Source organism: Nymphaea colorata, chromosome 3, assembly GCF_008831285.2.
Source record: "Nymphaea colorata isolate Beijing-Zhang1983 chromosome 3, ASM883128v2, whole genome shotgun sequence".
NCBI classification, from domain to species: domain Eukaryota; kingdom Viridiplantae; phylum Streptophyta; class Magnoliopsida; order Nymphaeales; family Nymphaeaceae; genus Nymphaea; species Nymphaea colorata.
The window spans coordinates 12,802,917-12,823,962 of NC_045140.1; the positions used below are offsets into that span (position 1 = coordinate 12,802,917).

Sequence of the window (21,046 nt, forward strand, 5' to 3'; positions counted from 1 at the left end):
CCGAGCAACCAGAGAGAAGGTCTTAAAGAAATCCACACCGTAGGTCTACATGTAGCCCTTAGCATCCAACCGAGCTTTGTATCGTTCCATAGAACCATCAGAATTATATTTCACTGTGAATACCCACTTGGAGCCAACAATGTCACAATGAGGAGGATCAACAAATTCTCAGATGTCTCGCTGAACTAAGGCATCCATCTCATCTTGCATAGCCTATCTCCATTGGGTATCTAATAAAGCCTGTTGGTGACATGTAGGAACTGTATGAGCAGCTAGAGTTTGAATAAACTGTTGCATACTTTTACCAACACTGTCAGTAGACACAAAATGAGATATAGGATGTAAAGTACATTGTCGCCTACCTTTGCGAAGAGCGATAAGTAAGTCTTGACAGGGATTAGATGGACTAGGGCTACTCACTTCAGACGAACTTACCTCATGAGAAGCGGATGATAAGGGTCCTATCGACGTGTGTAGACCAGCGGAGGATCACAACACTTGGACACTACAGCCGGAGAATGACTCCAAGGGAATAAAAGGAATAGGTAGTGGGTCTGGTGACGGTGGCATCTTAGTAAGGATGAGAGAGGAGCTATAATAAGTTTGAGACTTAAATAATGTGACATCCGCACTGATATACTCCTTTTGAGTCAATGGGTCAAAACATTTGTAGTATTTATGGTTTCTGGAGTAACCTATAAAGATACACTTAATGGCTTGGGCACCCAATTTATCACGTGTCCAAGTATGTGAACAAAGCATGTGCAACCAAATACTTTGGGAGCCATTGGAAATAAGGGTCGTTGTGGGTGCACAAGGTTAATGGAAACCTTGTTGTCAATAGAGGATGAGAGCAAATAGTTGGTTAAGTAACATGCAGTGCGGATGGCATCTCTCCAAAAGTATGCAGGTAAATTAGTATGAAGCATTAGGGAACGAGCCACATTTAAAAGTTGGCAATGTTTACGTTCAGTTACTCCATTTTGTTGGGAGGTATGATGTTTAGTAAACTGAGGAGAAATGCTATTATCAGAGTAAAACTTCATTAAGGTAGAGACCTTGAACTCAAGTGCGTAATCAGTGCGAATGCTTTTAACAAAAATACCAAACTGGGTCTTTATTTCAATAATAAGGTTTTTGAGAGTACATACTACTTCAGAACCTTTCCTTCAAAAGGAAGACCCAAGTGACTTGAGAATAATCATCAACAATGACAAGGAAATACCAAAATCTTGACCTACTAGCAACTCTGCTAGGACTCCACACATCAGCATGAAGAAGATCAAATAGTCCACAATTGGACAGACTAAGACTTGATGAATAACTGCTACGGGTGTGTTTGCCAAGTTGACAGGCTTCACACTGGAACGATTCTGGTACTGAAAGATGAAGAAGAAGGTGACAGAGCTTGGAGACAGATGCATGACCAAGTCTGAGATGCCACTGGAAGGAGGAGGACAGTGAGGTGATCGCAATATCCACGGGATCCGACATGAAGTAGATGCCCCTTTTTCATAGCCTCCACCAATCGTCTTCCCAGTTTACAAGTCTTGAAATGAACATAAACCATAGTCAAATATAACACGACAATGTAAGTCATTAATCAATTGTCCAACCGATAACAAATTTGTTGGAAACTTAGGAACATATAATACATTAGGAATAGTCATAGACTGAGAAATCTTGATATCACCATAACCCATAATAGGTGACCATCTACCATCTGCAAATTTCACATGACGTGTCTGAGGTAATGAGTGTAGCACAGTAAACAGAGAAGGTCTACTAAAGTGTCTCGATGCTCTTGGATCGATAATCCAAGTAGTACTTGTATCATGTGTGACAGTGTCAACAGACATAGCACTGTCTATCATGACTGGAGAGGCCGACAGCTGGGTAGATCTGTGTGCTAGGAAGTCCTCATACTCTGACTTGTTGATACTCACAGTCACTGTCTCAGAATGAGAAGGAGATAAAGACCCATCTACAACTGATGAAGCTGCCTGAACAGACTTAATAGGAGACTATAAAGAATTTTTGCCCTGCTTCGATGCAACATTTCACACGACATGAAAATATTATTATCTCCCTTCCATGAACCTTTTTTTCCACTCTTTTCAACAAACTCATTTTTTTCTATAACATGCTCATTCTGATGTCCAATCACAGACATCATAAACACATGAGACCAAATCTTATAGTTAGATCCGTCTAACTTCACAGTAGAACCATAAGAGAATGGATTTCGTCTACTTTTAATCTCATGAGATAAATCAGTTTTGGTATTTTCAGCCATCGCAAATCTGTCCACAAGAGATCAACCACCACCAGCAAGAGAAATTATATATATCTATTGAGAAAGAGACTGATCAGCAAGAACAAACGTCCCACACGGCAACGTTAGATGCACAGTAACAACCAAACTGCTGTCCAACTATTGACAGCAACACCACGACAAAAACAGACTGCTGTCCAACTGTTGACAACAACACCACGACAAAAAAATAGCAATCTGACGACAAAAAATTCTGCTAACAGCAAGCCCACAACAGAAAAAGGATCCCCACTGCTTGTATAGTCTGCTCCAACCAACAACTTGTCTATTTATGCATCTAACGCTGCTGTACCACAGATTATTTTTTACAAATCATGAATAGTGACAGCAAATAAAAACATTCAACATAAACTGCCACAGAAATCATAGAGAGCAATCCTCCACTTGGCTGCTTTGATCATAGAACACATCAGACCATAAGAGATTAATCAGCGCAGACTCTCACACAACTGCGATAATATATATACTTATGTAAATCCACGGTTGGAGTCTATTCACGCATATCTCCTAGCGTGAATAGACTCCTCCACACGGTTCCGTTGCTGGAAATCTGTCAACTAGAACAGACGAGAAGAGAAGGAGAAAGAGACGGAAGAAGGGGAAGAAGAAGGAGACGGTGGAAGAGATATAGCCTGAGAGGAGAAGGAGGATCGCCGGCTGTTTGCTTCACGTCGCCAGTCACGTCCGCTGCTCTGATACCATGTTGCAGCCTTGAGACGTGGAGAGAGAGAAAGAGCTGAAGTCGTGAGAGTTGGGGAGAGAAAACGTTGCTGAAGTCGTGAGAGTTGGGGAGAGAAAACGTTCTTTCATTCACTAACACTAATCTCCATTATAAAGAGATTAGGGTAGAAAGGATATTTAGAGATTACATCAATCTAAAATAAAGAAAATATTAAAAAGGTCTTATAACTCTTTAATATTACAAAGAACCACCTAAAAGCATAAACTCCTCTAATTTCAACACTAAAGAACTTGTTCTTCCTTACATAAATCTGAAGACCAGACAACTGATGTTCTGACCAAAGCCTTGTCTTCAACTTCATTTGAGAGAAATGTATCCAAGTTGGGCATGTTTTATCCTAATGCCCAACTTGAGGGAGAGTGTTGATGAGTTTGGTTGTTTTGGGTCTGGGTCTGGACCCGATCCGCTTTGTAATGTTGTAGGGTTCTATTGATACCCTTCTAACCTCTTTTCAGTGTGAATGAGATTTTAAGAGAGAGTGTCTGGCTGCTAGTGGGCACCAGTTCTCCCTCACCCGTGGTTTTTTCCCTCTTGTTGAGGGTTTTTCACGTTACATCGTGTTTTTCCCTTTTTGTTTCTACAGTATATTATTCTATAGTGCAGTTATAGACAGTAACACAAAGGTTTTTCACATTTCCAAGGTACTTAGATGCCTAGAAAGGTGGTCCTAAACATTTTTGACATGTGATGAAGATCCCTTCAATTTGTCGCGTTTCTTTTTTTGTAAGTATATAGGCAGTGCATGTAATTAGAGGTTTTTTGGTTCTCAAAGTACAATTGGCGTATATCAATGTTTATGTGGATGAGGACTTAAGGGTCATTAATTGAGGGCTGCAGAATAGAAGTTGGCTGTGACAATATTAGCCTTTGCAAAAGTGTTAGCAACTTAGCATTAAAATCTGTACTTGATACTACAACTTAATCATATGATAGAGTTGTTCCTGGGAAGTGGTCATATACATAACAGGAATAGCAGGTGATGATGTTATTGGGTCGAACTAGATAATTTTCCCCACCTTTCATGTTTGGTTGGTCGCGTGTATGAAAATTTGTTTCCTTCATCAGTTTTATTTGGTTCATCAGCCTAATAGAATTATGACTACCACATATGTCACATGGGTGCATCATTTGGTCTGCTTGCACCACATTGTTATGGCATAGGTGTGGTTGTGTTGTGGGTATATTACGAAGGGCAAGGAGGAGAAGGAAGGGGAAGCGAGCTTAGCGAAGGGGAGGGTTTGGCGGCTAGATAGAGATGGCTTCATATTCGCTGTCCTTTTTGTTATGGCACACACACACACACACACACACACATATATATATATACACAAAGTACAAACTATGTTCTCTTAAGCCAAGCAATTGACACACACACACACACACACACACACATATATACACAAAGTACAAACTATGTTCTCTTAAGCCAAGCAATTGACGTAAGCGGCACACTAAACCAGGAGCGTGCGCTCCATTTTCTTAAAAAAATAAAAAAAGGGAACAATGGGCATCTGACAAGGCCCAACATCCTATGACTTTAGCATGGGGGGAGGCTGTCGTCTCTGCTCAATGGTGCCTGCAATGCCTTGCAGGGTGTTGCCAGCAGCCCAGAACCGGCAGCGATGCTCGGAGGGGTGTCGCAAGTGCCACAGAGGGGAGGGATGGCCTTATTCCATTCTTTTGCATTGGGGGAGGCAGTTGGTGGCCCCTCATTGGCAGCCTGGGAGTGCTGGGCACGACTTGCTGGGCCATCCCCAGTAGCAGTAGGGGTCAATGACTGCCTCCCCCACCCCCTTAAAAACGAGGAGACGATGACCTACACCGCTCAAAAAAATTTTGCCATTTTTTTGAGCATTGAGGAGGGCATCGCCTCTTGTTGCAGTGTCGGCAACGTCCGCCTTGGACTCACTGAGACCATAGAGGGGAGGCGATCAGCTCCCTGATGTAGAAAAAATGGCGACACTCATGATCAACCATGACTTTTTCAATTTCTTCTAAAAGAATTTTCATACCCATTACACCAAACCATTGGTGTAACGAAGGCTTTTTTGTACATGAAAGTGTGTCCCTTTATGCCAAGCAATTGGCAAGGGATACGTTGAACCATGGCCATCTGATCTTTTTGATCGAATGCTCCATTTTCTTTAAAGAAAAAAATAAAAAGCCAACAATGGGCATTAGGCAAGCCCAACGCCTTGTGACTTTTATCAAGGGGGGAGGCTGTTGCCTTCCCTCCACGGTGCTAACAATGCTTGGGGGCATCGCCAATGGCTTAGAATGTTTGCGACGTCCCATTCAATGTCATCATCTGGCCTCCCCTTTGTGCAAAAAAAATTGGGCAAAGTTTTTTGCATCCATCGAGGACGGCCCAACAATGCATCGCCGGTGGAACGGGGTTGGGGAGGTGGTGATTGCTTCTCCGTTCCTAAAAAAGGGGGAGGCGCTGGCCTAGCTCGCTCAAAAAAATTTTCTTCCTAGCAAATTTTTTTTGCCTTATGTCACCGTGACGGCCCGGTGGGGCATCGCTGGAGACCAAGTGGCAATTTTTTTTGAGCATTGGGGAGACAGCCGCTCCACTTTGCGGTGCTGATGACACCTACCGGGGACTCACAGGTGTCGCAGAGGGGTTCTCGATGCTCAAAAAGCAGCGGCGGTCACTGTCGACCATGATTTTTTCAACTTCTTTTGCTTAAAAGCATGTTGTGTCCATTACACCAAAAGATTGATGCAATGAGAGACCCTTATATATATGTGTGTGTGTGTGTGTATGTATGTATGTATGTATATGCATGTAATATTCTTTGTTCATAATATTTTCTTTTCTATGTATTCAATGTTGCGTATGCAACATTCCTGTCCTCATGTTGAAAATATCTCCAAACTGAAAATATTGCTGATAAAAAATTGATATTGTAAATATGACATATGCACACACACTTAATAATGTTGCAACTTCACCCGACACACACACGAAGTAGTATACTACTTTTTGGGGCTCTTGTGCTTGCCCTAGTGATTTTTGTTGAACTTTGAGCAAGGAAAAGGAAATGGCTTTTTTACTCTCTGTTGACATACTGTTTTCATGATGATAAATGATTTAATATATATGCTTAGGCTTAGCATGTACCTTGGTAACTGTTATCCTTATTTAAATTAAATTTATTTTTGTTCTCATTTCCTGATCAGTAATTTTGAAGTGTTGGTATATAACCTAGTAGGTTAATGCATCCGATGTGATTATCTTGGAGGGAATTTTAGTCTTCCATGATCCACGAGTCCGTAGTTTGATGAACATGAAGATCTTTGTGGATACAGGTTTTTTCATATCTTCTTTCTTTGTTTGGATCTCATATTTTTTTTTAAAGTTATATGTTTGTGCAGACTTTTTGGTTGTATTCAATCTGTGGAAAATCTTCCTTTCTGTTTCTAGCATTTCATGAACAAGATCAGTTATTGGCATCCATGCATGCTATTATTCCCTAGGCATGCCAATGCTCAATAAGTCAAGAGAGGCAGAATTTGTGAAAATCAATGTTGTTAAATGCGATGAGGCGAAGCAAAGCTCTAAGCCTGTGAAGCGAAGGGAAGTGAGATAAAGCAGAGCCAAGCATAAGCTTCATGACCAAAACTTCAAACTGTTGGTGAATTTGATAAATAATAAACTTAGAATTTGCAACACAAAGTAATTGAAGACCTACTAAGTACCTAAAGTGCATGCTTTAGGCACCAGATGTACACCAGCCTGATGCATGCACATCACTAGGGTGAAACACACACTTAAGGAATTTCGTACCTGACCTCAGTTTTCATGAGGTGCTCAAAGGTCTGAGGTGGTCCGAGGCATGCGCTTCAGACCTCAGAGCACACACATCTAACAACAGTGGTGAAATATGAAATTTGTCGTCTTTTAGATAAAATTTTAACTAGATGGGCATCTTTCTAGAGGAGGGACTAAGAAATAAAGGTGGTGTGTTCCAAAAAATTGAACAGGCAAATTAGAGAGAAAGCTGTACCATGTGAGTTATTTCACTAGCAATGTTCGATTGTTCTTTTTCTTCACTGCTATTGCTTTTGCTACTAACATTATTATGGCGTCCACGTAACTATTCTTTCTATCAAATCAACTTAGGATGACAATCTTCCTCACTAGAAAATTAAGCATTAGGTATTACTGTTTGAATTCCTTGCATATCTTAAGCAACACTATGAAAGTCTGTAAGAATTTTGTTTTGCATGAAGGAAAGAACAAATTCTGGGACTTGCTAGATGTTAACTACATATTCAAAATGCACCATTTATTACGGTAGTAAAATCTTAGTTGTCAAAATCTTGACTAGTTGATTCAATGGTTATCATGCAACCTATGTTTCAAACCAGCAACCTAAGTCATATGGTTGTGGATACAGGTTTGGGTCAATGTTGTAAGAGGCATATGCCTCACCCCTCAAAGCGTATGCTGTAGCAGTGAGGTGCAGCCTGCCTTGAGGTGTGCGCCTCAATGTGGGTCGTACTCTGTGCCTTAAAAACAAAATAATTCTAATCTATATAAGAAGGAATGTAAATCCTCAAGAAGGATTTGATGATTTAGTAGGCTCTTCCATTCAAAATGTAATATTGTCTTCATTTGTCTTAATCAACTTCCTTTGTGGCTGATGAGCATCGTCATCTTCCTCAAAGTCTGGGACTATATGTGAAGTCAGATTTTCTTGTGCTTAAGTTTCAGGAACAAAATCTCTGATAGATTGTCTGGCAGTAGCAGATCATCTTGTTTTTCCATATCAAGAACAAGGCCTGGTAAAGATGGAATGTGTTGTTCATCAATGTTGGGCACTTCTCCAGACATAGTAATTTCTAATAATGTAAATAATAAACATGGTTAGCATAACAATTAGCACAAATTGTAAAGTGTGCTTCATAAGATTCAAATGAAGAAATATATGCAGTAAGCAGAATATGTTTGTAATCATTTTTTTTAGAATTGAAATTCGAAAACCAAAATATCCTAGTAGGGTAATACTAAAGGGCCTTGGGATCTGAGGAAGAAGATAATGCAAGTCCATCATTATCTGAATCATCATCTAAATTAAGTGATACATCATTTTCTTCGGTGTCTTCCAACATTGTTTCAACTTTTTCTTCAAGTTCTTGTATTTTAACAAACTTCCTCTTGCCTTTGCTTGCAAACGCACCCTTTGTTTTGTTTGTTTTTTTTTTTCTTTTGCTTATCTGAACGTGTGGATGGACCATCTTGCCTTTGCTTGTGTTGAAATAAGAATGTTTATGTTCCTAGGTGGTTCTTTGTAATATTAAAGAGTTATAAGATCTCTCTAATATTTTCTTTATTTTAGATTGATGTAATATGTAAATCTTCTTTCTACCCTAATCTCTTTATAATAGAGATTAGGGTTAGTGAATGAGATGAGTTCTTTTCTTCTCAACTCTCACGTCTTCAGCCCTCTCTCTCTCTCTCTCTCCATGTTTCAAGGCTGCAACATGGTATCAGAGCGGGATGTGACTGGCGACGCGACTTGAACAGCCGGCGATAGGCTGCAGACGTTCGTGAATCTGGCGACGTGATGTGAACAGCCGGCGACCCTCCTTCTCAGGCTATCTCTTCCACCGTCTTGTTCTCCTTCCTCTTCTTCCGTCTCTTCCTTCTTCTCTTCTCATATGTTCTAGTTGACTGATTTCCAGCAACGGAACTAGGTGGAGGAGTCTATTCACGCTAGGAGGTATGCGTGAATAGACTCCAGTCGTGGAGACTCTTATGGTTTGATGTGGTCTATGATCAAGGCAGCCAAGTGGGGGACTGCTCTTTATGATTTTTTTGTGGCAGTTTACGTTGAATACATTTATTTGCTGTCGTTATCTATGATGTGTGAAAATTAATGTGTGGTACAGCTGCGTTAGATACATAAATAGACAAGTTGTTGGTTGGAGCAGATTATTGTGGGCTTGCTGTTAGCAGTTGTTTTTCAGATTGCTGTTCTTTTTGGCCGTGGGTTGCTGTCAACAGTTGGACAGCGGTTTGCTTGCTCTTGTGCATCTAATGTGGCAAAGTGTGCAAGTTGAAGAAAGCTATTTATGGACTCAAGCAGAGAACTCGTGCGTGGTGTCACAAGTTTTTTGAGGTAGTCTCAAAGTGTGGCTTTGTGAGATCTCCTCTTGATCATTCTCTGTTTATCAAGAAGACTTGCAGAGGTATAACCGTTCTCGTGGTTTATGTTGATGATATTATCCTAACAGGTGACTCTGATCAAGAAATTTCTGATGCAAAACTGTTTCTTCAAAAACACTTTGTGACGAAAGATCTTGGTCCACTTCGATACTTCTTGGGAATAGAAGTTGCTCGCAATAGGGAGGGTGTTGTTCTCTCTCAATGGAAGTATGTTCTTGATTTATTGCAGGACACAGAGATGCTAGGAGCTAAACCGGCTAATTTGCCTATGAATCCACGTATACACCTTCATGATGACCAAACAGAATTAGTGGATTCTCGATCTTATAGATCCCTTATTGGAAAACTACTCTATGTTACTGTGACAAGACCAGACATTAGTTTTGCAGTGGGGAAGCTAAGTCAATTTATGGAAAAACCAAGGAAAGTTCATTGGGATGTTGCTTTGATGGTGGTTAAATATCTGGCCTTTTGTTCACAAAAGGCAAGACTCTGGAAGTGGAAGCCTATAGTGATACTGACTATGCTAGCTCAATCGAGGACAGAAAATCTACCACAGGATTTTGTGTATTTGTGGGAGACAACCTCATATCATGGAGAAGTAAAAAACAAGGTGTGGTGTCAAGATCTAGTGCAGAATCTGAATACAGAGCTATGGCTCAAACTGCAACAGAAATGACTTGGGCTAGATCCATGCTATCTAGCCTAAGTGTGTCGATTCCACTTCCCATGAAAATGTATTGTGACAATCGTGCAGCCACATACATTGCTAATAATCCAGTTTTCCATGAGAGAACTAAACATATTGAGGTTGACTGTCATTACATTCGGGATCTCGTTCAAGGAGGAACCATTGCCACTATTCATGTCCCTTTAGAAGACAAAGCTGCAGATGTCTTCACCAAAGCTCTCCCTATTGGTGATTTCTTTAAATGTTGTGACAAGCTGAACATGTTTAATATGTGTGCTCCAGCTTGAGGGGGAGTGTTGAAATAAGAATGTTTATGTTCTAGGTGGTTCTTTGTAATATTAAAGAGTTATAACATCTCTTTAATATTTTCTTTATTTTAGATTGATGTAATATGTAAATCTTCTTTCTACCCTAATCTCTTTATAATAGAGATTAGGGTTAGTGAATGAGATGAGTTCTTTTCTTCTCAACTCTCACGTCTTCAGCCCTCTCTCTCTCTCTCCACGTTTCAAGGCTGCAACAGCTTGCAAATGCACCCTTTGTTTTTTTGTTTTTCTTCCTCTTTTGCTTATCGAAACGTGTGGATGGGCCATCCTTGCCTTGGGAAGCTCCACTTGCTTTGTCTACAAGATCCCATGTGAGAGAAGGATCACCATCGTATACATTTTCATTATCAGTGGGCCATTCTTCATCGTCATCAACTTCTCTCAATATGATTTTAACAATCTATGCTCCAAGTATTTTTCTTTCTATCTTTTCTTGAGCCTCTAATTATATGCCACATATACTAAGTTGTTCCATTTTTTATGCTTCTATCTATTTCTTTTCTTTGTATGAAGCAGTATACAAAGAAGCACTGCATGAGAGCAACGTCCAATCATATGAATATGTCTAAATGATAGCAAATGCCTGGTATAATTAATCGTTCAAAGGTACGCACAGCTAGAAACCCTGGATGTTAGGCCCAATACTTGTATAGCAAATCTTTGGAGTTAAGTGCATCCAATGCCATAAGGTGTTCACAAATCAACTAATAGAATCTTAAAAAAAAAATCAAATAGTATGATACGAATATTAAATGACCAACATTAATTAAAATGAAGTATAATACTTGGCAAAAGTGTTTTTCGCTTTTGAATAGTTATGTCTATGCCAAATGGTCATTCTGCTTTTCGATATGCTACCATTTGGTCATGAATCTTGCTATGGTCTAGTGGATTTCCTATGAGGCAGAAAATGCACTTATAAGCTCCTTCTCAGGCATATCAACAACTGTAATAGGTTCTTCTTTCTTGTAATCCAAAAAATCTGTAAATTGAATCTCTTGACTCTGAGAATACTCTTCCCTAACCACAGACTTCTCCCCCTGAAGAGGATTCTCACAAAAGTAAGAGGCATGTTTCAAAAAGGTAACATCTCTTGTAACATAAACTGGACCAGTGGTAGATCAAGACATCTATACCCTTTATGAGTGGAAGAATACCCAACAAAAACACACCCTTGATAGACCGGGGGTCAAGTTTCTTAACATTTGGACTGTGATCATGAATAAAACACACACAACCAAACACACGAGGGGGGAGAAGAAAAGGTTGACGACTTCCCGGAAGTAAGGAATGAGGAGTCCGACCATTCAGTACACGACTGGGAATGCGGTTGATGAGGTACGCACTAGTAAGAACTTCATCACCCCAATAGTGTTTGGGAAGATTTCTCTGAAACAAAAGGGCTCTTGTGACATTAAGGAGCTGGCGGTTCCTCCTCTCAGCCACCCTGTTCTGAGGGGGGGGGGGGTATAACTACATGACGTCTCATGAACAATCCCCCTTTTTGGAAGGAAATCCTCAACTGACTGACACATATACTCACTGGCATTATCCGATCGAAAAGTTTTAACATTTCCACCATATTAAGTTTGCACAAGAATGAATGTCTCTATGATTTGAGTACCTCACTGCGATCTTTTGACAAGTACACAAAGGTGGTCCTAGAGAAGTCATCAATAAAAGTAATAAAATATTGAAACCCTTGACGGGTATGAATTCCCGAAGGCCCCCACACATCAGAATGAACCAAGGAAAAAGCTTCATTAACACAACTAGTAGAAATAGGGTACGAAGCCCTCACATGTTTGGCAAACTGACATACATCACAAGAAATCAAAGACAAGTTCAAAGTGGAACACAAATCGGGAAACAACTGTTTTAAAATCCCAAAAGGTAAATGCCCAAGGCGTTCATGCCAATACAAAAAGGACTGAAGACAATCTTCTCTTCTCTTTTCTGTCTTGCTGATCGCTTTCATAAGAGCCGTGGCCACGCGTATGGGAAGACGATATAAGCCATCAGACGCCAAACCAATCCCAATCTTCTTCCCTGTCACCAAGTCCTGCAAAACACAACGATTTGCAGAGAAAATGAGTTCACAATTCAGCTTTTTAGTAAGTTTACTAACTGATAAGAGATTTAAGGGAAACTGAGGGACATGTAATGCTCCTCGCACATGAAATTTGTCCAACAAGGACAGACTCCCTTCTCCAGCCACAGAGGTAGAGGAACCATCTGCGAGAGATACACGTTCTCTTCCAGAAGCCAACTTATACTCATGAAACAATTTAGGGTTACCTGTCATGTGGTGAGTAGCACCACTGTCAACAATCCATTTTCCCAAGTAGGAGTTACCTTTATCCCCTACAATGGCAAGAGCATGATTAGCCTTCGTCTCATCTGATGTTTCGGCTGGATTGACATCGATCCGACCCAAATAGGCCGCAGTTCACGAATCTGTTCAGCAGAAATGGAGGCCTTGCCTCCACTAGACTTGGTATCCTCCGACACAGGCGTCTTTCCACTAGAAGATCTCGCCCTGTTACCCCGTTTTTCTGGATGAAGATCCCAACAGAAATCCACAGTATGGCCAGTCTTCTTGCAATGAGTGCATCTACGAAGAGGTTTGGGAGCACTACCCGGACCACGACTAACAAGTGCAGATCTCTCATTATAAGGTATGTGATCTCTCTTCCCCCCAGGGGTAACAAGTCTTCTCTGTTCTTCAGCCTCAACACGGGAGTATACATCTTCCATACTGAAGGATTCTTCAGAGTTAAGAATCTGACTCTTGATATTTTCAAATTCGTCATTTAGCCCTGCTAAGAACAGGAATATCCTATTCTCCCATTCTTTGGCAACGTACTGCATCTGATCGTCATGACAGTGCCAAGTGGCCTTGGAATGATAGTCAAGATCCTCCCATTTGGATTTTAGAGCTGCATAGAAATCTGCGACCGAGAGATCCCCTTGCCTGAGAGCATATACGTCCTTCATCAGTTGATACACACGAACCTTCCTCTTATTCTGGCCATACATTTGTTCCAACATGATCCACATATCTCTCGCAATCTTCTTACGAAGAATGAGAGATTGAATATCAAACGAGACCGAATTAACAATCCAAGTTTTCACTTGGTTGTCCTCAAGAAACCAAGTATCCCAAGCTATACTGTTTGCAGCAGGTTCAACCTTACTCCCATTCACATATGCAATACGGCCTCGACCAGCTATTCCCATGGTGATGGCGGCAGCCCACTTAAGATAATTTTCCTTAGTAAGGCGTGGTAGTGACCTGAACAGGAATACTCTCGGTTCTATAAGTCACAGCTTCATTCTGATCAGTGTTGACGGTCGACGAGGAAGAGGCTGCCATAATTGCAGACCTGTCTTACAAAGAGGGCAAAAAGAACCAGCAGCAGCGGCAGAACACAGACAGCAAAAGAGGGAACAAATGGGCCAAAAACAGGAACTCCACCACAGCAGAAACAGGGGCTGAACAGAAAGAACCTGTCGGGCGATGGAGTAATGTCGGGTGAGGCAGCCGGTGGCAGCAGCGTTTCCAGGAGATGCAGTTAGGTGGTGGCGGTGGCGGCAGTAGCAGCGGCGGCGATAGTGGCAGTGGCGGCAGGAACAGAGCACGGAGTGGCAACGTTGGGAGTTGGCAGAGACGACAGCGGCGGTCTCGGGCGATGCTCTACGAAGGGCGAAGAGAAAAAAACTCTCGGGCGCAGAAGGTGCACCGACGGGCACAGCAGCCTTCGCCTGAGTCCACCAAAAAGTCACAACGGCAAGCAGGACAGAAACAGAGAGTCACCGGAACAGAGAGATGCCGAAGCTCCAGACGGCGTCGAGTGCTTCGCCAAAACTTCAACAGTGTCGAGTGCGTCGTTGGAAGAGACACCGGAACTCCACGGTGTCAGGCGATGACCAACGTCGGGCAGTGAACAGTAACAACACGTGATTGGAACCGTCGGGCGATGGGCAATGAACAGTACCGGCACGAGTCCTCCTCTTACACGGCCACAACAGGAACAATAACGCGAATCAGTCACGCCGGAACTTCACGGCTCTGATACCATGTAGAAACACGAGGATCAAGAACAAAGGAATACGATGAACACGATGTAACGTGGAAAAACCCTCAACAAGAGGGAAAAAACCATGGATGAGGAGGAACTGGTGCTCACTAGCAACCAGACTCTCTCTCTCTTAAGATTTCATTAACTACTCAAAATTAGGGTTACAACCCTTAAGTAAGGCCCAACAAGGGCTGCACGATGGATCGGGTATGGATCCAGACCCGGTCCTGAAACCCATTTGACATGCTTCAACAAGTTGTATTGTAATACAATTTGTTATTCCTGTTATATATATGTTGTAATATATGTTATAAAACTTATGTGTATATATTGTTATGTACAGTCTGTTATACCTGTTATATAGTATTGCATCAACCTATTATATGTATATACTCTTACCCTGTTTTATTATGTAATGTTGTGATACTTGTTATATGTATACATTAGTATGGTTATGTACTTATATCTATTGTTATTGCTATGTACTTATATGTATACTGTTATGTAGTGTTAGTCTTTTTTGTTATATTATGTCTTTCTTTAAGTACAGATGGATTAAAGCCTTCCTACGGATTTACATTCCTTCCTTTAGAGATTAGATTCAGTTTTGTTTTTGGTTACTTGTATTAGATTACATTTAATGAGTAATGTTAAACTTCTTCTATTGATTTTGCTTATTCAATGGAGTCAACAATTAATTTTTGATTGTTTAAGTTGATTATACTTGTCATATTACTACTTTCCACATTTCAAATATTAGTATTAGTCAGTCAAAATAACTTGACATATTAAGGTAACTAAAAGAATTAAAAAAAAAAAAGATTGGTCGGCTTTTTGCCTAGGCTCGCCTAGGCGGTAGGCTTTGCGTGGCGCCCAGGCACCTTGGCAACATAGGGAAAACTTTGCCGATAAAAGCTCAAGAACTATGTTTATGGCTATGCTTGGAGAAAAACTATGCTTGTCAATTTAGGAGTTCTGGTGAAGTTTCTTCTGAAGGTGAGAAGTGACAACAATGTGACCGCCTATAATGCCAAGTTGTGAATGACTCAATGTTTCATGAAAAGACCTAGCATGTAAAAATTGATTGTCATTACGTTGGTGACATGGTTCAAGCAGGAGTTATATCAACTATTCATGTGTCTTCCAAAGATCAAGTTGTGACGTGCTTCTTATTGTAGATTTTACAAGATATTGTGACATGTTGAACATGATCTACATCTATCTTTCAACTTGAGGGGGAGTGTTGAGACTTGAGAGTTAATACTTAATATAGTGAGAGGTTTTTGGTAATTAAGGGTTGTGGGTTTATAAGTGTCAATGTGGGAGGTTTTTTAATATTTTATTTGTTACTTGGACTAATTTTGTAATTTTTGCTGCCTCCCCCAAATCTTTATGAGGGCTAATGAGATTGATTTTTCTTTCTTTTCCCTCAAACTTGTCTCAACAAATATGGCGATACGGGTACATGGACTTTATTGAAGTATCTATATGATTTGGTCAGACTAGTCAACCTAGTAGTTGGTTAGCCAACTTGTAACACCCCAGAAGTTTAGTATTGTATCGAAGATTGTAAGGGATCTTCAAGGACTTATAAAGGGAGGCCATTAATGAGATGATTGTCCTGGTTTCTAGCCTTTTCAGGGTTGGAACCGAAACTGCTAACCAGGGGCCCGAGCTCAAAAGTGGGTCGGGTTGTTATAAGTGGTATTGGAGCAGTTTCAACACTCAAACCTGGGGTCCCACATGCGCGGGCGTGTGTGCCTTAAGGGGGGTGGATTGTAACACCCCAGAAGTTTAGTCCTGTATCGAAGATTGTGAGAGATCTTCAAGGACTTACAAAGGGAAGCCACTAATGAGATGATTGTCCTGGTTCCTAGCCTTTTCAGGGTTGGAACCGAAACTGCTAGGGGGCGGGTTAGGATCCGTCGAACCAGGGGCCCAAGCCCGGAAGTGGGTCGGGTTGTTATACAACTAATTCTTAACTTATATGTGTTTCTATGACTCACTTTCATAATAAATATATGTATTTATTTATTGTCAATCAACTTAGACTGACTAGTCCCTAGTCTTTCTAGGGTCTTGCTAGTAGCATTTCTGTGGATAGAAACGGAAGTGTAAAGGGGCGATGACTGTCACTAACTGCATATGTGGACTGCAATTAAATAACCTCAAAGCATTTGATTCTGCATTCAGTCTTAACTCTAAGAGTTTGATCCATTTCATTTAGCTCCAGGCACCCAACATTTTTTCTTTTTCATGTTAATTTCCATTTTAACAAACAAACGTGAAATAATCTTTTCCACTATTTCCAATCTTAAAGGTGATTATAGTGAGGCAGTCATGGTAACGTTCATTCATATAATCTAGTTTTATAAGTAAGCCATTGCTTGCGGGTGCTATTTTTTATGCCATTTCCATGTTTCACTTCACAGTCAAATTTGTGTTCCCCTCTTCCATTATTTCCCTCACCACAGAAATGTTGGATGTACATTGATTAATTATTGAACAGGATGTTGCACCAACTTTTCTAGAAAATATATTTTTTTCCTTGTAATGAAAGTTTATCTGATAATTTGTTCTAACTTTTTCCTTTTTCCCCCTTTTTAAGATGCTGATGTTAGACTTGCTCGAAGAATAAAACGTGATACTGTGGAGAGGGGTAGGGATGTGAATTCTGTTCTTGAACAGGCAAGTGTCTTCAGAACTGTATGCTTATTTCTTCGCGATAGTCTAGTTTACTTAAGGTATTAAACCTTGCACTATGCTCTTCACATTCTCTTAGCTGTATACAACAGTAGAAAAATTTTGAGATTCCATCCTGTTAAGGAGGCTTGTGGCCATGCGATACCACCAACTTAATGTTGCCAGAAGAATGCCATACATTAAGGTTATGGAATATGAGGCAGGAAGGGTAACTTTTTTACCTCGGGTTGAAAGACATTGCCTTACAGGTTCTAAGCCATTGGAAATGCCAACTTCACATCTCTTCACACAAATGTCTGATCAAAGTTTCTACTTCGATAAATAGTGAATTCCCTTGTCTAACATGCATGAGAGACTGCAATGTCCATAACAATAAGATGTCAATAGATCAATAAATTGTTATTATGAGGTCCACACCATAAATATTTTTTTCATGCTCTAGTCTCTTATTGAAGGCTATCTTATTTATTGCTGTGCTTTAGCAATCTCCATGTGCCAAAAGTAGCCAAGAGCCCTCTTTCCTGCTCTTTATGACTCTTTTGAAGTATAAAGTGCACATTTGCATACCATGAAGAAATTTATTGCCTGAGGACAATATCCACATTTTCAAGGGTTAGGAAAGATCTCCTTTACTTTATGCAAATATCTGTACCTACTCGTTCTTCTCCAGAGTTCATCCAGAAAACAAGCCCCCCCCCCCCCCCCCCCCCCCAACTTTCTTTATAGAAAGCACCTATTCCCCTATTTCCACTCATGCCCTAGTTCATCTCTTGGTGTGAATTGAATGTCGGTGCATTATGATACCCTTCATGTTGACCATGAAATAATAGTGTCACATAAGATTGGGACAATCAAGGAAACACAGCAATCAGCAGGCCTTTATATACCTCACTTATCTTGCTTTGCTTAAGGCAGAGAATGAATTGCGTCCTCCTACATCATGCTACTTTATATAAGGAAGAAGGTGAATTATGTCCGTATAAGCATATTTGATGCTTGCCTTTTTTCCCCCTCTTGCTGTCAATGTAATATGTTATTCAGGTTTCATATTTTATCTGCTGTAGAAATAAACTTTGTTTTTTATTTTTATTTTTATTAATACAGTGATGCAGGATATTGTTTGTCGTCTTCATTTTGCTTGCATATTTTGCTAATTGCTTTTCCCATGTTTTTGCAGTATGCCAAGTTTGTGAAACCTGCTTTTGATGATTTTGTTCTCCCATCAAAGAAGTATGCTGATGTCATCATACCTAGAGGAGGAGATAATCATGTGGCAATTGATTTAATTGTCCAACACATACGCACAAAGCTTGGCCAGCATAATTTGTGCAAAATTTACCCCAATGTTCATGTCATTCAGTCGACATTTCAGGTATTTATGGTTGATTGCTGTGGCTCTTAATTATCTTGTAGACTCTTAATGTCCAAGATTTTTGTAGGTGACATATTTAGTGCAGTAACCCTTCACGAGAGAACTTTGCAGATACGTGGAATGCATACTTTGATTAGAGATAAGGACATAGCAACGAATGACTTTGTTTTCTACTCAGATAGACTTATAAGGCTGGTAATCCATCAATCTTTAAGTTGCTTCCCAAGCTTAAGATGTAGAACACGTTGATCTTGTGATTGTTTTGGTACCTATCATTTTTGTAGACAGTCTTGGCTTTTATTATTATGTTACTGTTTTGCTGCAAAAAGTGGATTGGACATCCTCCGTTTGTAGCAATGGCATGGCTAGTGCCTCCTCCACTTTCTTCTTCCTTGTTTGGACAATAAAGAAAGTGCTGTATGTTTCAGAGGCATGCTTATATTTAACACTTTTTTGTTTGCTTTACTGATGCAAGATATTTGTCAGGTTGTAGAGCATGGTCTTGGCCACTTGCCTTTCACAGAGAAACAGGTTATGACTCCAACAGGTTCGTTGATTGGGGGAAAAATGTTATTGTGTCTTTGGTTTTTGCTGGCCTTTTAATTTCTCGTGCCATAAATTTTTGTCAATTGCTTGGATTTTTTTAAAGTTGTTGCTGTTTGGCAATGTATATGTTTGCTGTATGTTTGTAAGTTTCGTGTGTTGGCAAACTTGTTGTTCTCTTGTTGTGTCATATTGAACTGAAATTGCCATCATTTCCTTGGGATATCGAGTTTTAGATGTCCTGTTTTTGTGCTCATTGGTCAGTTATATAAGAGACATTAAACCAGCTATTTTGAAGTTACCACTTATTAGCTATATAGATTCCTAAGTGATGTCTTACTTTCTGAACTGCTGGGATGAGCTTGAGATATCTTGGCCAGTCATATGGTTGCATTCAGTTTATGCAAATCCATGAATTGATCTGCGACTTGAAAAGTGGCCATGCCGAAAGGACATTTTACTGGATTTCTGATAGTTCCACAGGGTAAACCTGTTGAAATAAGAAGTCATTTTACCCTATTAGTTCTGCCAGGTAAAATTGTTGAGATAAAGCAGATAACAAGTGTTTTTGATATACATACCTTGTTGAGACAGTCATATATTCTTTTTGTTCTTTTCTACCCTTCAGAAAGGGCACTGTCATCATCTGATGTAAAGGAGCTCTTTGTATTGAGGCTTTGCACTTGTTATTGCTTATGTGCAACTTGGTCACTGTGCATGAGGACCTTAGGCAGGTAGAGGTACCCATGGAATTTTACATCGTCTGCACTTAGTGAAACAGGCTACAGTCAATATGTCACCTTTTGCTCATAACTGGCATGCTGACAAAATTTGGGCTCTCTTCCTGCTAGTAAGAACAATGGGTTTATCTTACGACTTATTGATCCAAACAATTGATGGCTTTTTCCTGTTAATAAGAAAAAAGGGTCTATGCTACTCACCATCATGCTTGAAACCATTATTTGTCCTTTTCACAAGTTACTTGCTCATGCTGATCTCTTCATAGTTGTGGAAGCATATACATGATTTTTGCTTTCAGTGTTTACTTCTATACTTGGAACACCCTTTCCTGGCTGTATACCAAAACGTTACTTATACAGCTAAGGTCCTCATAGTTCTGCAAAGCTTATGCGTGATTTCTGCTTCTGCACTTGAGTGCCCCTTTCTAGCTGGACACGAACATGCTATTGATACCGGTTCATGTCCTTCCTCCTTATTTCTACTTCATATCTTCATACTTTTTTTACCATCCCCATGATTGGATGAAATCAATATTGACTTCTGGCATTCATGCAAGAATTGCTGCTTAATATATGACTCTGCCTTCACCTTGTAATTTGTAGGATCTGTATATACTGGAGTTGACTTTTGCAAGAAATTGTGTGGTGTCTCCATTATTCGAAGGTTTGAGCTGAAACTTTATTCGAGCTTTTGATTGCTTGTATTTTGATTTTGTAGTTGTTAGATTATCTGTTTCTACAAAATGTTCTTGGGAAATGTCTTTAAATCATGCCCTCCATTGCCAAAGACATCAGTCTGTAGAGTTTGTTGATGTGCATGTTGTCATCTAAGTCACATGGACGCTGCACAGTGACTGTCGCACCCGTGCTGACACTACTCGGGCGCGGGTGCGGACATGGGTGCGGTTCGAGAATCCAACCCACACAAGTCAACATGAGTTGGGTGCAGCTAACCACACTTGATCATTTTCGTCTATTTTTGTCCTGTTTCGCTATTTTTTATTTTAAAAATTTTTTAACGTTAAAAAGAGGGTTTAGGGCACGATCACTTACCCTCTTCCTCTCCTCTCATGTGCTCTTCCCTTGTGTGGGTTTTGCTGGTTTCGTTAAAGCATCTAACAGAATGGAAAGTCATTTCCGGTGACTAAGGGGGACGACGACGGCCGGCGGCAACGTGCGATGGGTCTTTGAGTGGAACAGAAGACTTCTTTGCCTTATTTCAGTAGTATTATCATCTGCTTCTTTCTCAACCCTATTTTCGACAAAACGACTGTTTTTCTATCTACTTTTGGGTTGATTCTGCCATCTGCACTTCCTCATTGCACTCTTGAGTT

The 21,046-nt window shown here is 40.3% G+C and overlaps 1 protein-coding gene across 1 annotated transcript in view; it reads left to right on the forward strand.

Annotated features, from left to right (window-relative positions):
• LOC116250251 (uridine/cytidine kinase UKL1, chloroplastic) overlaps window positions 1-21,046 on the forward strand; it is a 66,659-nt gene that overhangs the window by 32,721 nt on the left and 12,892 nt on the right. The window contains exons 5-10 of the mRNA XM_031623837.2: window positions 6,296-6,392; window positions 16,963-17,042; window positions 18,235-18,429; window positions 18,541-18,624; window positions 18,916-18,976; window positions 20,316-20,376. Coding sequence (XP_031479697.1) covers window positions 6,296-6,392; window positions 16,963-17,042; window positions 18,235-18,429; window positions 18,541-18,624; window positions 18,916-18,976; window positions 20,316-20,376 — 578 coding nt within the window. The remainder of the gene's footprint in view (window positions 1-6,295; window positions 6,393-16,962; window positions 17,043-18,234; window positions 18,430-18,540; window positions 18,625-18,915; window positions 18,977-20,315; window positions 20,377-21,046) is intronic.